Source organism: Balaenoptera physalus (assembly GCF_965194825.1).
Source record: "Balaenoptera physalus genome assembly, chromosome: 4".
Taxonomy (NCBI): domain Eukaryota; kingdom Metazoa; phylum Chordata; class Mammalia; order Artiodactyla; family Balaenopteridae; genus Balaenoptera; species Balaenoptera physalus.
In genome coordinates, this window is record NC_138891.1 from 100741486 (window position 1) to 100758761 (window position 17276).

The window sequence follows — 17276 nt, forward strand, 5'->3', positions numbered from 1 at the left end:
AACATCGTTACAATTTTAATTTTAGGATTCTTTTACTTAAGTTTTAAAATTTCTCCTTTAATGGCCTGGTTTAAGGATAAACAACTAACATACAACAACCACCACAGAAAAAACAAATTGATCTTTCAGGGGAAAATTTAACACGTCTCCCAGTTTTCAGCTCTTTAGGACTTGATTAGTGTGATAAACTGAATGTTTGTGTCCCTCCAAAAATCATATAGTGAAGCTCTAAAACACCCCTCCCATGTGAGGGTATTCAGAAGTGGGGGCTTAGGGAGGTTACTAGGTTTGGATGAGGTCATAAGGGTGGGGCCCCCATGATGGGATTAGTGTCCTGAAAGGAAGCAAAGAGCTCTCTCTCTTTTCATAATGTAAGGACACAGTGAGAGGGTGGCTCTCTGCAAGCCAGGAAGAGAGTTCTCACCGGGGAACTGAGTAAGCCAGAACCTTGATGTTGGACTTTCAGCCTTCAGAACTGGGGGAAATAAATTCCTATTGTTTAAGCCACCCACTGTATAGTATTTTGTTATGGCAGCCCAAATTGACTAGCAGAGTTAGGCTGAGAAAATGTCTAATAGGCATTTTAGTTTGGATGTCTGAAAACCTGATTATATACTTAAAAACTAGAATTTGCAGCTTGAAAATCAAAGTCTTATAAACTATAAAATGTCTCAGTAATAGTTTCTCATCCATCATAAGCTCCAGTGTTCTATAAAGTTTCTTTAGTGTTTGAAGCCAGTGGAGGAGCTCTTGAACTATGCTAATATCTTTCTTAAGATGAACGTGGGGGCTTGAGACACCTCCATGTAAGGTGACCAACATTAGGGAGCTCAGTCTTTACAATTCTTTTTGCTCTGAACTTCTTTTGATAATGTTGTACCAAAAAAAACTTTATCAATATTTCCCATTTATATGAAAAAATGCAGTGCATAGTATGAGGACTCAGAAAGACTGGCAGTGCTATGGCAGTACACAAAGAGATGTTATTTCTGGATTTACAAAGATGGCAGGGAACTAGTATTTTCCACTTTATTATTGGAAGTAACTCATCTTAGAAATGCAGTGAAAAAGGCTGCACCTGACGTGAACTATGAGCAAGTGTATTGATAGAAATGACAAGATATAGAAAGGAGTCATTGAAAACTGGATAAAGAATTCAGATTAGACCAAAATAGACTATTGTCATAGATACTTTTCACGAGTTTTTCCTAAGAAGAAATTGGAATTTAATATTAGAATGTTATTTTCTTGTATGTTGAGTAGACCTATGGTTCATGTAATATCTGGTAAAATGTATTTTGTTTTATTTTTATAACATAGGTTCAGGGTATTTTAAGTAATCCTTTTGTCATCCCCACAAATCCAGAATTGAAGAATACTCTCCAGATATTGTCATTTATTGATATCTTTACTGGCAGAGTCTCTGTGACTATGACAGCTATGATTCTGGGCCAGTACAGACAAAATCAGGCAAGAAGTACACCTTACAAAACGCTGTTTTAATGGGGCATATTTCTGTCACATTGTGCCACATTCATATTTCATTTTTGTTTTCCTTACTCTTGTTTGTTTATTTCTTGAAAATTGTGACATACATCCCTTATCCTCTCTTCTGTCTTGTTCTAGGCAAGTTAAATTCAAGCTACGTACAGTGAAGGACAAGGGACTTTACAGTCTGGTCACAATACCTTTCAAATCACAAAGTTCAGACTCATCTGGACTTCACTTCCTGCCAATGTGAATGGCAAGATGGTTACAATTTAGACAGCATAGGGACATGAGGAGTTTTACAAAACTTTTATTAGAAATATGACCCAGATTAACCTCAAAAATTCAAAGCTAGAAAACCAGTAAAAATGACTATATAGTGATATTTTTAAAAAATCAAGAGAACTGTGCAAAATACCAAAGGAAGCATAATGAATATTATATCTTAAGATTGTTATTATAACCCTCTTTCTGTCCATGTTTTATAAGTTTTCAAGTAGGAATTAAGGGGACTTCCCTGGCGGTCCAGTGGTTAAGACTCTGTGCTTCCACCTCAGGGGGTTCGATCCCTGGTCGGGGAACTAAGATCCCACATGCCTCACTGCGTGGCCAAAAAAAAAAAAAAAAAGAGTAGGGATTAAAAAAGTATATTTAGCCAGAAATAGAATTCAAGATATCAGAGAAAATGTTCTGCTTTTTTCTTGAGACTTCCTTATATTCTCTTGTTTCAGGATGAGGAAAATAACCATTTACAAATAGTTTTCCACATGATCTTACTAGGTGCTAAATCGGCTTATATTTTTCTGGGCTATTTCTAACACTTGAATAAATTTGCAATAGTGTTGGTAGGATGGGGGAAATTCTTACCTGAACAAATGTGGTCTAAATTCTGTGATTATATAGCCTGTATATAATCTGTGGTAACGCAGGAAAATAATTTAGAATTGTTTTATTCAAAATTATTTTATATATTACCACACTCATATCCAAAATAAATTTGGGAAAACATATCCATAAAATAGGTATCATTTATTTTTCAAAACAGTGCCTGAAGTTGCTATTATTATTTCAGGTAATTTTCCTGATACTACAGAAAATCCACTGGAGTAGTTTATATTTCAATATTCTTCTCTGGTTTAACCCTCTCTTCATTAACTACGGTTTATCAGGTTGCTAGTTTCGTTTATCTACCCTTTTCCCCCTTATATGTATCAATTATATATAAGCTACTGTGCTCAAATCTGTAGAATCTCTCATTGCCTTAAATCTTCTAAGAATCATGCCTCTTGCCCTTCGAGACATCTTCAAGGTCTCTTAAATGTTCTCAAAACTATAAGTTTCATTTATATGCAAGAAAACTTAGCATTGGCATTTAAAAATGTCAATGAAAAGTCTGCATGTTTTATTTTCTTTTCCACTAAGTTTTTCTCTACTTCTTTGTCTTCCACCCGATTTATTTTAAACATGCTGCTTTCACTTACTATAACAATTCCTTTTTCTGAATTTTCACTTGATGTTTTCACTGGGATTATTTTTCCACTTATACCTTAAATTTTATAGATAAAAACACTGAATAAATCATTTTAAAGTCCAGTTCTGGAATCTCAATATGAATGTGGGTAACTTCTCAGTTAAATATTAGAAGTCAGTTTTCTCTGATCCTTCCTCCCTTCTTATGGGTAGATAGTTCAGAGTTATTAAGCTTTAGTATACAACACATAAGTAAAATCCTTGAAAATCGGGGCTTATTAAAGTGTACATCTTCTATCTCAGACAATACTAAACTAAGAAAAACAGTCACTCTTCCTTGATTTCCAGAAACCTTTTCAAATGTCCTGTGTCCTATTCATTCACCACAAGGTGGCATATGTGTACAATTGTATCATGACCCTTTGGCAGCATCATTTTATGATGATTACATGCAAGTATTATTTTGTTTTGTTTTATCATGCTTTTATGTTGTTTTTTTCCCTAGTATGTGTACTTTTTATAAATTGATCCTAAGACGACTGTATTTTCTAATGTTGAGTGTGGCGAATGAATTTCACTTTAAAACCAGAAGATATATTCTACGTTAAAACTCTAGAAACTGCAACTCCAGCAGTTTCTTCTATTTCCCATAAGACATATTGGAGTTCAAGCAAAATCTAATCATCTCCAAGTACCCTGAAACCCCATCAACTTTAGAGATATTAAACATTCAATGGCATAATCTGAAATATACATAATTGTTTTAAGACTCTGAGATAAAATTCAGCACCTGGGGCAACTACATGACTTTGCTGAGGAAAGTTATTCATGTTTTGGCCACAGGTTATAGTTATATCATAGTTTAAAGTATTTTCACAAAATTTTACAGGCCTTCCATAAGTGCCCAGAGAGGGGCATACATTTCCACGCCAGTCAATATTGGAGAAAAATGACCATCACGGATAAAGAGAAGCAACTGCATGAAGGTATAGCAAAGTGGAGACTAGTGAGGCCATCAAAACAAAGGTAACAACAGAATGAAAAATTAACATCAGGGCTAACAATTTCACTCTTCATTATTAAGCGTGTTTTACACTGAAAACTATCTTCTAAGAGAAACTGAAAACAAAATTCGGGCTACATGGAATATATATTCAAAGAATAAGGTCTCTTAGTGTGACCATAACAAATCTAACTTCCCCTCATCCATGCCACTCACCTTCCCTCTTCTCCCACCCCTTTCCCACTATATTGACAAATCTTTTACCTGCTTGTGACTTCTGTCTTAGTTAATGATGTGTAAGGCTGGAGGAGGAAATAATTGGATATGTGTCTAGATTATATTAGGGCAGTTAAGCGAGATAGGACTTGTAGATAACCTGTTTCACAATCACCTGGGTGTTTATTAAAAACCCAGATTTCCAGATCATACCTTGCTACTCCTCCCACAGACCTGCTGAATGAAAATGACTCTCTGGGGCTGGGAATTGGGAATCTGCATTTTAAATAAGTGCCTTAGGTGAGTTTTATGCTGTTCATCTTAATAGAGGCTATAATCCATACTTCAGCTTATTATCCTGTTGGTTGTTATAATATTTCTGTAGACAGTAGACAGTATTATCAAGTCTATTCAAGATGTGGTTATAAACTCCAAGTTTATAGCGCACTGTTTTTTCTACCAGATATAGTGTTTTCTTCATTACATAATGATTCCACATACATATTGTCTTATTGTAATGTCCTGATTATGAAATTCTATTGAGGGTGGGGTGTATATGAGGGTGTAATAGCTTACCCCTTGCCTTTGTTAGTTATTACTTTCTATGAATAATACAACTTGGTTCTATCGAATTTACATGCTGTGGAGCAACTAAGCCCATGTGCCACAACTACTGAGCCTGTGCTCTAGAGCCCGTGAGCCACAACTACTGAGCCTGCATGCCTCAACTACTGAAGCCCGCGTGCCTAGAGCCCGTGCTCCACAACAAGAGAAGCCACCGCAATGAGAAGCTTGTGCACCGCAACGAAAAGTAGCCCCCGCTCACCGCAACTAGAGAAAGCCTGCGTGCAGTAACGAAGACCCAACGCAGCCAAAAATAAATAAATAAATTAAAAAAAAAAAAAAGAAATCTGAGCCTTCAAAAAAATATACGTTATAAACACTTAAATTAAAAATGTTGGGGCTTCCCTGGTGGCTCAGTGGTTGCGAGTCTGCCTGCCAATGCCAGGGACACAGGTTTGCGCCCTGGTCAGGGAGGATCCCACATGCCGTGGAGCAACTAGGCCCGTGTGCCACAACTACTGAGCCCGGGCACCTAGAACCCGTGCTCCACAACAAGAGAAGCCACCGCAATGAGAAGTCCGTGCACCGCAACGAAGAGTAGCCCCTGCTCGCCACAACTGGAGAGGGCCCACGCGCAGCAACGGAGACCCAACGCAGCCAAAAATTAAAAAAAAAAAAAAAAGACGTTGTCTTCCCTTAAAGAGATTTTACTTTTATAGTATATATGAAAAACAAAATTTTTCACCACTAAAAAGAACAAGGTAATGATTCAGTTTCTATAAAAAAACCAGAATTAAGGATCAGAATGTGTTAGGACCTAAATTATTCAATATATACAGAAAAGAGTAATCTAGAAAACATTATCTTTATGTATAATTCATTTAGCAGCTGCCTATTTGTGACACATATTATACACTGATTAAGAGCATGGTTAAACAACTGAATAATGTGCATGCTTCATATGATAACAACCCGTTCTTACTGCAAGTTTAAAGAAGCAGAACTAGGTATAGTGAAACTCTGTGTGTTTACGTTAATTAGAATAGGTCATGATCTGAATATATGCTAATATTTATGGATCATGAACGCATTCAGAGCCGTTCCTTGCAGAGGGAGAGGTCCAAGGGAAAGTTTGAGGAAAGTTATTTGTGGTCTCCCTTTCAGTGGCCTGTAATGAACCATGGCTGTAAATGTTTGCTGTATGAAAACCTGATTGGTGTAGCTAGCATAAACCAACGAAGGGATAGCCAGGTGAGAAAATAGAGAAAATGGGGAAAAAGTATTTATTTCTTAACAAGGATGCTGATAAATGTTTGAATGTTTGAAATTCAATTTTGTATCTTTTAAAAGTATACTTCAGAATTCGATAGCACTTTCTCTAGCTTTTGATCTCCTAATGATTGTTTATAGGCTTGGAAAAGGTGATGATTGTGGGGCTTAATGGTAGGCCCTGGGGTGACAATGAGGGATAGGTATTGAATTTGAAACTGTGGAAGAATCTGAGGTTTCATGGAATATTGCCCAGAATTCCATTAAAAAAAATCAGTAATGGTAATGTTCATTTCCTTAATCTCTTCATCTTTCATTTAAAAATAAATGTTACCCAGTGAAATGACCTCCATCTTTTTGATTAGAAAAGTCACATGAAAACAATCAAACAAACATGTTGTTTATTCACCAACTAATACCAGGGAGAAAAAATTTTAAATATACTGATCAGAAAGATATCTTGGAACTCTGCCAGGAGGTATTTCTCTATTTCTATAACATATATTGTTTTCTTTCTCTTAGCATGAAGTAAAATATTCATTGCAGAATACTTCAAAAAGTTCAATAAACAAAAGAACAAGAAACATTTTGAGATATGTGTGTATTTGTAATATATATCACCAAAGACTAAGAGATCATTCTCCTTATTTCTCAATCTTCAAAGACTTTCAACTACTGCTATCCATTATCTTCTGCATGGGTCTCAGAGGTGAGAAACAGAAGGAAGTTTGCATAGGACAGGAAAGAATTTGCATTGGGAAGTACTGGAAGAGAAGGAGGAAGATTCAGTTGTGGAACAGATACTTTCCTTTAACAATGTCATTATAGCAATAGTTAATTGACATTGTTTCTAACGTAATAGCCATGTGACTTGAGCACATCACTTAATTTCTTTGGGCCTCAATCTCCTTACTTGTTAAAAAAAATATAAATATATAAATACACACATATACTCACATATGTTGGCGGAGCTATTGACACAAGATATCTCAAGTATCTTCACCATTCTTTATGTTTTCTATTACCAGCTTACACCAAGCTACCATCATTTCTTGTTTAGGATGCTGCAAATGAATCTTTTGCTCTCTCTTTTGCCCTCTACAATTCATTCCCAACATATCAGGCAGAGTGAGCTCTTAAAAAACACAAATTCTGTTATGTCCTCAACTGCTTAAAGTTTTCCAATGGCTTCATTTCATAGTTAGTCTACTCCTTTCCATGACCTTTGAGTTTATACAGGATCTGGCCTCTCAGTCCTAGTTTCCTACCACTTTCCCTGATCTCTCAGTGTGTCAACCATCTTGGCCTTATTCCTACTTCTAAAATATGCCAAGCTTGTTCCCTAAGGTTTAGGATCTATATTTGTTTTCTTTCACCTCAGAACATCTGGCTTCAGATCTTTTCTTGGCTGGTACCTTTACAATTTTCAGGTCTCATTTCAAATGACACCTCATTAAAGATGTATTTTCTAGCCATGCTTCCAAGGTAGCTACTCAATTTTATTTTTTATGTTTTTATTATATATCCAACATCTATCACTACCTAAGATTGAGATTCCTCTTTCTCTTTTTTTTTTAACTTTGTTTATTATCCTTATTCCCACTATACTCAAGGCTGTAAGCTCCAAAAGAAAAGCTTATTCATTGGAATATCTCCAATCCTCAGAACAGTATCTGGCACACAGTAGGCACTCAACACACATGTTGTATAAAATCTCAGACTGTAATTACACATGATTATTTAATGCCTGTCTTCTCCCCAGACCTTAAGTACTTTAATCTCCAACTTAGCACCCAATAATATTAAGATATACATGTTAAATGAATAAATTATGATTATTGAATCCTCAAACTAACTGTATATTTATAGTCTGCTTAGATAATTTAGTCAGTTTTTAGGACTGAGGTGCTATTTTACTTAAACTCATGTTTTCATTTTCCTATTTATATTATCTATTAATCTGGAGGTTTTCTTATGTGTTGATTACTGTATCAGAATGTCTTCAGATATAAGTCATAGAGTCATAGAAGGCCCAATTCTCAGTAGCTTAAGCAAATAAAATATTTAACTAAATTATAAACAAATAACTGGAGTAAGTGGATTCTGTGTTGACATAGGTGCTTAACAATTTCGTCAGAGAACCAGGTTCTTTTGCTCTCCTACTTGGCCATCTTTAGCACTGGGTTTGTCTCCTTAGGCTTGTTGCCTCATGACTGAAGGATGGCTGTCACAGCCCCAAGCCTATGTCCTTCCAAAACTATAATCAAGGCAATAAAGAAAAGAAGGGGTCAATTCTACGAAGCTCTCCCAAGAAAGAGAGCTTGGTTACATCTTGATGTAACCAAGATGTGGTTCTTGGTTACATCAAGCCTATTTATAGTAGACTTCAACCCCCAAATTTTCCCCAAAGTTGCCAATCTCACTTCCCTTTATGTTTAAGTGACCTGTCAAAGAGTAAAATTTAAGTGTCAAAGGAGAATGGTATAAGTATAACTGGCTTATGTATAAATCATGATTTATTTCTTGGACCTGAGTTCATCATAAACATCCAAATAAAGATTTTATTAGCAAGGAAGACATGACAAGAGAGGTTGGGTAGGCAACTAACAGGGTCTGCCACAAACAGCATAAATAACTGATAACCTTTTCAATTTATTTGCCATTGATGTGAAGCTCTTTACACTGGGAATAAGTAAGTTTTCATGGAGCTTTCATGTGATTTATCCTGTATTTATAATGTTTTCCTTTCCAGTTTTTTATTGTCAGAGGAAAAAAGGCATTGTTTCCACATCAGAGATGAAACTAGAAATTAAGCATTAGTAATGACTTCTTTCTTCAGATGGTACCTTCGAAACTCTAGGGCTAAGGTCAGCAGCTTTGTGTACATTGTCTTGTTTTTTCTTTTTCTGCACAAGCAAGATGGGCCAATGAACACTGTACTTTCTGCTTGCTGAACATCCGCTGATTGATCTTCCCCAGGAAGATCAGGTCTAAGGCCTTAGGGTCCTTTCTTTAAAATGCATATTGGAAAGACACAGGACTTACATCTACAAAGGATTTGCTTTTGTACACGCTTTGCACAAATGACAGATGGGGGTTTTCCCAAAGCATGGCTTGGCTTCTTAAGGGTATGTATGACTGAACAGGATGGTCTCTCCAGCTTCAAGATTTCTGATACAGCAATCTGCTTGCACAGTCCTTTTCTACTCTGTGTATGATAATCTTCAAACCTGTTTCATGTGTTTTACTACCAAGAGCTCTGTAATGATCACAAACCCTTGTTTCCTAAGCTTCAGAGATGAGACCTTTTCAGGAAATCATTCTTTAGATATTATCTGATATTGTTGATTCTCATTTCCATCTTATGCTCAAGACCTGCCATTGTCAATTCACCTAAGTAGTACATTTCAAAGAGGTCTGTGCCCTCTGATAGCACTGTTCCAGAAAATTACCATTAAGCTTTTGGGTCTCTCAGCCTGTGATCCAAGCTGGTATGTATGGTATTCATCTCTTCAACAGTTATTGAATATTCTTGCTTTGTACTCAGCACATGTTCTCTCTGGTTTAGTATAAAGCTTTGTTGCCCTTTCATCTGCATTGTTGTGGATTTGTTTTCTGGCATTTGGGTTCAAAGTGTGGACACACTAATTCCTGAGCATATAGTTTTTATACATTACATCATTAGAATAGCCTTTACAAAAAGTTTATATTGACAAGGATTAATAAGAACTGTCAGATTTTCTGCTCATGAATTAGTCCATCAAACAAACACTTGCTGGTTCAAGGGCACTTTTTTCCCTTTGAATTTAGGAAACCTAATATTGGCGCATCGATTTCTTCCTCTTCAGCTAATTATAATAGTCTGTATATTTGACTGATTTTGACTGACTACTATCATAATATCTGTCAGGTGAGAACTGTTTTTTGGAAAGAGTCATTTTGTTGTTCTTCCCAAATGGCATAGCTCCTTTCTTAGTGATGAATTCAGTTTATCACACCAGGATTTTATTGTTTTTCATTCTTCCAAGGTTTATTTGTTCACCACCTTTTTATTGAAAAAGAAGTTATTTAAATCTCCACATTATAGCTTTCTGATAACATAGCTATTTTTCTCACTTTTTTTCTTTATATTCAGGCTGCTGAATTACATTTGCCTAGAGGAAACTCTCATTTCCTTTTCTTGAATTTTTCATCAAATTCTGTGCAGAAACCTGTCCTTATTTCTATTTATGCTAATGATATGCAGCTTCATGGGGGCTAGTAGGTTTCACGGTCCTCTACCCAAGAGTGCCTTTGAGCCCGAAGCTGTCATATCACTTCCATTTTTTGCTTGGTTAAATCTTAAGGAACAATTGAAGTACAAGTCATTTTTCTGGTTGGCCCTGGTTCACCTCCATAGACTTAGTGTAAGATGCACTTTACCACATGGTGTATCTCAGCACCGTGTCACCTCTATCATCAATGACTTGATGGACAGAGAATCTTGGGGTAGGATCTCAAAGGATAAAGTTTTATTTTTCAAAATCCAGAAATATCAGAAACATTTCTCAGTACAAGTCCTTTTATTTAGTGCATTGGATACCATATGATTTTAAATGAAAGCATTTAAAAATATTTTACTGCATAACTTTTTACAGTAACTCTTTTAGTTAAGAGACAGAAGTGAGTGAAAATTCTGAGTAGGTTTTACTAGCAGGTTAAGCATGTTCTCCAGGCAAATCTCAACTATTCATGTTAAATTAAAGTACTTAGAGGCAGAATAGTGAATGATCTAAAATACTTTTTATCTCACTTTCATTAAAAATATTTACTCTTAAAGCTGGACATGTCTCAAGATTTAAAAATTCACATCAAAAAGTCAAGCCAGGGACTTCCCCGGTGGTCCAGTGGTAGAGAATCTGCCTTACAATGCAGGGGGAGCGGGTTCAACCCCTGGTCAGGGAACTAAGATCCCACATGCCGTGGGGCAACTAAGCCCACACACCACAACTACTGAGCTCACGTGCCTCAACTAGAGCCCTCATGCCACAAACTACAGAGCCCACGGTCTCTGGAGCCCTCGTGCCACAACTAGAGAAGAGAAAGCCCACATGCCACAACTAGAGAGAAGCCCGCACGCTGCAATGAGAGATCCTGCATGCCTCAATGCGTGCCGCAACTAAGACCTGATGCAGCCAAAAAAAAAAAAAAAAAAAGTCACGCCAACTTATAAACACTTGAATTAGGGGTAAAGGAGGAAGGTTGCTCAGATCTCCCCCCAACTTTAGAATGCAAGGTAAATATATGCCCCTCATGCTGCTCCATTATTTGCTTTAATTATCTCCATGTTGCGTATAGAGCATGTCTTCTTAGATTGACTCTTCTCACATCTTATGTAGAAGAGGGGAGGTTAAGAGTTGGAACTTGGAGAGGTCTTATGATTGCAAAGTAAATAGAATTAAGAGGTTAACAGAACTGTGATTATACAGATTATGTGTTGTCAATAATGAGACTGTGCTTCAACTAGGAAAGTACTTGTATGGAAATATCACTATCAAAGAAAAAAGCAAACTTTGTCTTCATAACACAAGTGAACACAATTGAAAATTATCAAGGAATTTTAGAATTTTTACAGATATTGTGAAAAAATGATTCTTCCATTTTGTTTTGATCTTTAAAATATAAGAAATGGAGCTACTCATTATAATTTTAAAAACTCTGAACAGTAACTGCCATTGTACCATATCTTAAATAAAACTTATCTCTTAAAACAGACAAGTGTGAGCCATAATATATCTTTCAATGTTCTTTTTAGGTAAACAGGACCTCATTTCCATACTTGAGAGCAAAGAGGCTTAATATTTTCAATGTAAGTTTAAGACTTGTTGCTTAGCAATATTCAAATGAGAGAGAGTCCCTCCTCCAGAACTGGATATAAAACAATTGTCCATGTGAATGTGTGTTAGAGTCAGTAAAGGAAGAGATTTCTTAGCACTTAAATTATAACCAGATATGAGGCCATGTAACCAAATGAGAACAATCCAAACTCAGTAAATTTTGTGCAGATTAAGTTAGCTACATATCACTAATTGTAAATGTATCATTAGGTGTGGTTCATAATCATTCACCAACCTCTCCTCATGAAGTGCCTGGTAGCCTCTTTATAGAATTGGCACGTAAAAGCAAGGCCTCTCAGTCCTTGTCTAGATCCTATTTTTGTGCATTTTTTCCCTTCTATCTTTAGCCCACATTTCTTGGCTTTCAAGCCATCACCAGTTCTTAATGTCCCTTTGCAAAGACTTGATGTATTTTAGTACAGAGCTTACCAGGAAAATCTGCTACTCCTGTAGTTGCCTTTCAAGCTGCATTGCCCACTCTTGGTGTCTGAACATCTGTTGGTTTTATTATGAGTTACTTGTTCAGTTAGTCTTGGTCCTCTCTCTGTGCAGCCTTTTATCTCTTCTCAAGAATCCCTTTATTTTTGGTAATTGGCCCTCCAAGGGATAGGGCCTTAAATATGGTAGCTCCGTAATAAACTGTATTGAATACATGTTGAATGAATAGTCTTAGACTTGATGCAGGACATGCAAAACACTCTTAAGCTGTAGGAAGAAATACTAGAATTTCTGCTTATTATCAGTTGTAAATCCCATCCTTTTATTTACTTTGGTGTATTTTATAGTGTAGACAATACATTCTCATACATTACATGGATAGGTCTTCTAACTAGGGGGCTAAAGTCTCAGTAATCGTTGGCAGAGTAATTTCTCTTGTCTCATCTCTTTCTGGTCTGGTCAGTCTGGCTCCAATGGCCATTCTGCTGTGGTAGGCTCCACCTACCACAGGCCGACCAGTTCAGCACGATAGCCAGTACTGGGGTCACAATGGTCACTCCATCTTTCCAGCCTGTCTTTTAACCAGTTCTTACTGCTCTTTGCTGTGATATGTGCTTTCTGTATTAGCAAAGTCATCATAATGGAAAATGTTTATTTATTTTGCCCCTGTATTGATTCGGAAGGGGTAGTTTCAATGACTACTTTCTTGAAGTATACAAAAAAACCCCACCTTTATCTATGATGTCTTCCTGTTTTTAAAACCCTTCACAAGCCTCCCTTCCTCCAAATCCTTTGTGATACAGATAAAAACATTTATTAAAAAAATGAGGAAATAGCAATTATACAGCAAGAGAAAGAGTCAAAATCTTTTAAGGTAAAAGATATGTTCCAGGAAAGTTGTATACAGATAAAACTTTAAAAAATGAAATCCTACTTTAAAAAATATATCAAGAGAGCTTGCTATTTATTTTCATTTTAACATTTTTATAAAGCAAAGAATCAATTTCATATAAATGACCATTCTTCTTCTTTATTTTATTTTACAGGGTTTGCTTGAACTGAGGTATACCTTCACTAGGCAGTACTTTTCTGTCTCATTTCTTTTAACAGGAAATACAAAAAGTACAGTTATATAAAGTCCTAAAATTTTTACACAAAATTTGAACAGAATGACAACGCTCAATCTGGCATTATCTTGATGACTTTGAGACAGAGTACCTGTGACCTTTTGTTATAATTCTGCTTTGTAATTTAGCCAAGTTATCTTTAATAGGGATTCTCTGTCTTGATTAATAAAACATCTCCATTCAACTAGTTGTTCAATCTAGAAATACTAGTGTCATCTTTCAGTCCTTCTTTTTCCTTATAATTCATATCTAGTTAGTTATTGAGTCTTGTAAATTATACATTCATAACAATTTTCTATTTTCCTTCCTCTTTATTCCAACCACTATTGCCCTAATTAAAGCCATGTGACCCTTTTGGTCTATAGCAATAATGCCCTAACTGGTCTTCCTGTTACCAGTCCTCCTGCCCTTCCAGCTTGCCTTCACACTGTTTCAGTAATATTTTCTAAAACATGTATGTATGTATTTTATTATTCCTCTATTTAAATCAATCAATGTCTGTCTCTTAATTACCATAGAAAAGACTTCAAATTTCCTGACGCACCACCCAACTACCATCACAATTATTCCTAAGAAACCTGGCCCCTCCACTGCTTCTCGCCCCCATTCCAAACTGTCCACATTTGTGTAAACATTCCCATTCACTTCCCCAAATTTCTGTCTTTTTCTCTTTCCTCTATCTGGATCTTCCCCCTGTCTGCCTAATGAAGTCTTTTAATATTTGTTCAACTTATCTTCTTTGTGATGCTTTCTCCAGACCTCTGCTTTTTGGTACTTTCACATTTCTTTTACAGACTTTTGCCACATGATTTAATGCACTGAATAGCAAGGAAGCATGAGTCTGTCTACCCTGTCAAAAGGGAAGCTCTTCGAAGGCAAGAGGTCTGCTATTTTGAGATTTGAATGTCCATGTTCATTATAAAGTCAAGTAATCAGTATATGATATTTTGCACTCCATGATCCTCTGAGCAGTTAGGTATGTCTGAGACTTTTTTTAAAAAGTACTTGGCTACATTATTTACCATTTACTTGGTACCTCAAATTCAGAGACTAATTTCTTAATCAAGACATAATCTTGATGAATTGGGAGATTGGGATTGACATATATACACTAATATGTATAAAATGGATAACTAATAAGAACCTGCTGTATAAAAAAAATAAATAGAATTCTAAAATTCAAAAAAAAAAAGACATAATCTATAACTTTCAAGAAGCACTTTTCGGAGTGTTAGTATATGGTGACCTAATTTGATGTTTAATTCTGTAGTCAGATTTAAACTAAGACAGCACTGTTCTAGGCCTCTTAGTCCTTACAATCATATAAGACAGAAGAACATGTCTGGAATCTGGATGTCAAATCTGACAACAAAATCTATACATGCTTCAGGATTTGAGTTACCCTGTCAATTTTATTAGTATCTTAAATTTAGTTATGAGCTTCTCATTTTAAAAAATCAGTTAAAATATTATTTAATATGAAATTTCAAGTGTATCTATATAGACATACAGCCAAAGAGTCTAATAGCTACTCCTAAATATATTGTTCATTATTTCCTATCTTATTTTATCCTTTTAGTAGATCATACTTGTTGCAATTTTAATGAACATTTTATTTTATAATATTTTTATAATAATTCTAAATACTGTTCTCCAAGGTTGTAAATAATATGCATAGTAGAAAAATCTTACATGCATTGTTCCATAACTTGAAAAGTCACTTTAAGTTATACATTTATAAAAATAAAAGAGAAGAAAATAAAAGCCTTGAAAGGAAAAAGAAAATAATTATGACATTTTCCAGTTAGAAAATGGATTTGAAAATACTGCTTTTTCTAAAATGAACTATTTATTTTCAGACTTGATAGAATTTTATTTTTATGAAGCTTTTTGATCAAATTAGAAGATCAGTAGATACTTCTACCTTATATATCAGACTCAGATTAATTTACTCTCCTTAGAACTATTTCATTGTTGGAGAAATTAGTGAAAATATCATCAATACATTAATGTAGAGGATTTTTACAAAGCAAACATAGTAAGGGTATAACATGTTTTATTCATAATATTAAACTTGTATCCATTCTAGAGCAGTTGAATGCAGTGAGGTTTCAAAAAACATCTCATAGAAAATGAAATAAAAGATAACTAAATAAAAGATTTGCCTCTTTTAAAATAATGTGTAATGTCAGAATAAGAGAAGAGAATAAAAACATCTTGAGTAGTTTTACTGACTCATTTTTCATGGAAGCTGAAATGAGTCAATGGTGAGCGTTCTGTTTTAAAAATAACAGACTAGTATAATTTTACAAATTATTAGCTTTTTGACAGCTAGAGACTTAACTCCTTGAAACAATAACCAAAGAGATCAGTGGAATGAATTGGTTCATGAGTTAAGTTGAGATCATATTATTGACAGATGATAGTTTGGGTCTCAAGTTTTAGCCTTCTACTCCTGCTCACATTTCCCCCAAGTCCCATTCAAAAGAAGGTGAGAGTGTATTTATATATCTCCAGAGAAACCTACATTGTTCATTTTTAAGTATGATCAGACGTTCCATAACATTTGCTATGAGAAAAAAATTTTCATTTCCTAACCACTGGTTCTTCACCATCACTGACTTAACTGATTGCACCATTGGCCTGCACAGAACTCCATTTAAAGGAGATAATTATTGAAGCATCAAAAACACTCAGGCAAAGGCAGATATTTTGTGAGGGCAGTAATGACATGGATCTCAAGCATGATGGTAAAGTCCCCACAGAGTGGAAAGAAAGGAAACGGTTAAGTGTCAATTCTTTTTTAAACCAGGCACTCAGATAAAACAAATACTTCTCAATTAGATAATGATGTTAAATTGGGAAAATGACAAATGAGAGCAGAAAATTAGAAAACAAAACCAGAATTACTCTAATAACATTAAAAGTAATAAAAGTAAACAAACCATATGGGAAAAGGATGTATAAACTTACAGTTGTTGTATAAGCAGCTTCTGGGTCATCTTCCAGCACTCGGGAGAGACCAAAATCAGAAACTTTGCATACTAAGTTGCTGTTGACCAATATATTCCTAGCTGCTAGATCTCGGTGAACATAACCCATATCAGAAAGGTACTTCATTCCTGACGCAATGCCTCGGAGCATACCAACCAACTGGATGACTGTGAAGTGGCCATCATGTTTCTGAAAGAGAATCACAGGTATTTACATTGATTTATTTTATTGTAGTGCGTGTGCACGCATGCATGTGTGCCTGTTTGTGTAGGTGTGTGTGGTGTATTAAATGAAATTCTTGAATTTATTTTACTGGATCCAATGAAGGTAAGTATCAAGTTTGCTGATCATTGACTGTGTTCATAACAAAAGATAAAAATTTGTTGGAGATTTAAAGGAAAGGAAAATCTAGCTTGAAGTGATGAAGGAGGGAAAAGAAAGGAGAGAATCAACCAAATTAACTTCCAGAAAAAATGATTTCAAAAACTTTAAGTAACAAAAGGGAACTAAAATCGAGTAAGATAGTAGCAAAGACTTCCAAGAAAAAAGAATTCACTTTCCTACTTTGCGTAGTAGTGAGCTCCCAAGGCAGTAAGACCTAGGATGTGATGAAAGCTGTGTGACTGCTGGAAATATGGTGAAAAATGATCAACGAAAAAGAAAAATTGATTGCATAAACGAGTTTAGGAAAGTTGCAGGAGAATGGAAAAAAAACCCCACATGCAAACAGAAAATAACTAGATTTTCCCAATCTTTCCTTATACAGTTGACTCTGAAACAACATGGGTTTGAACTGTGAAGGTCCACTTATACCTGGAGTTTTTTCAATAA

The 17276-nt window shown here is 35.4% G+C and overlaps 1 protein-coding gene and 1 long non-coding RNA gene across 2 annotated transcripts in view; one reads left to right on the forward strand and one right to left on the reverse strand.

Moving 5' to 3' along the window:
* LOC309660153 overlaps positions 1–17276 on the forward strand; it is a 639313-nt gene that overhangs the window by 202969 nt on the left and 419068 nt on the right. The gene's annotated exons all lie outside the window — the stretch shown is intronic.
* EPHA6 (EPH receptor A6) overlaps positions 1–17276 on the reverse strand; it is an 870129-nt gene that overhangs the window by 99195 nt on the left and 753658 nt on the right. The window contains exon 15 of the mRNA XM_082460667.1: positions 16425–16634. Within this exon, the coding sequence (XP_082316793.1) occupies positions 16425–16634 (210 nt within the window). The remainder of the gene's footprint in view (positions 1–16424; positions 16635–17276) is intronic.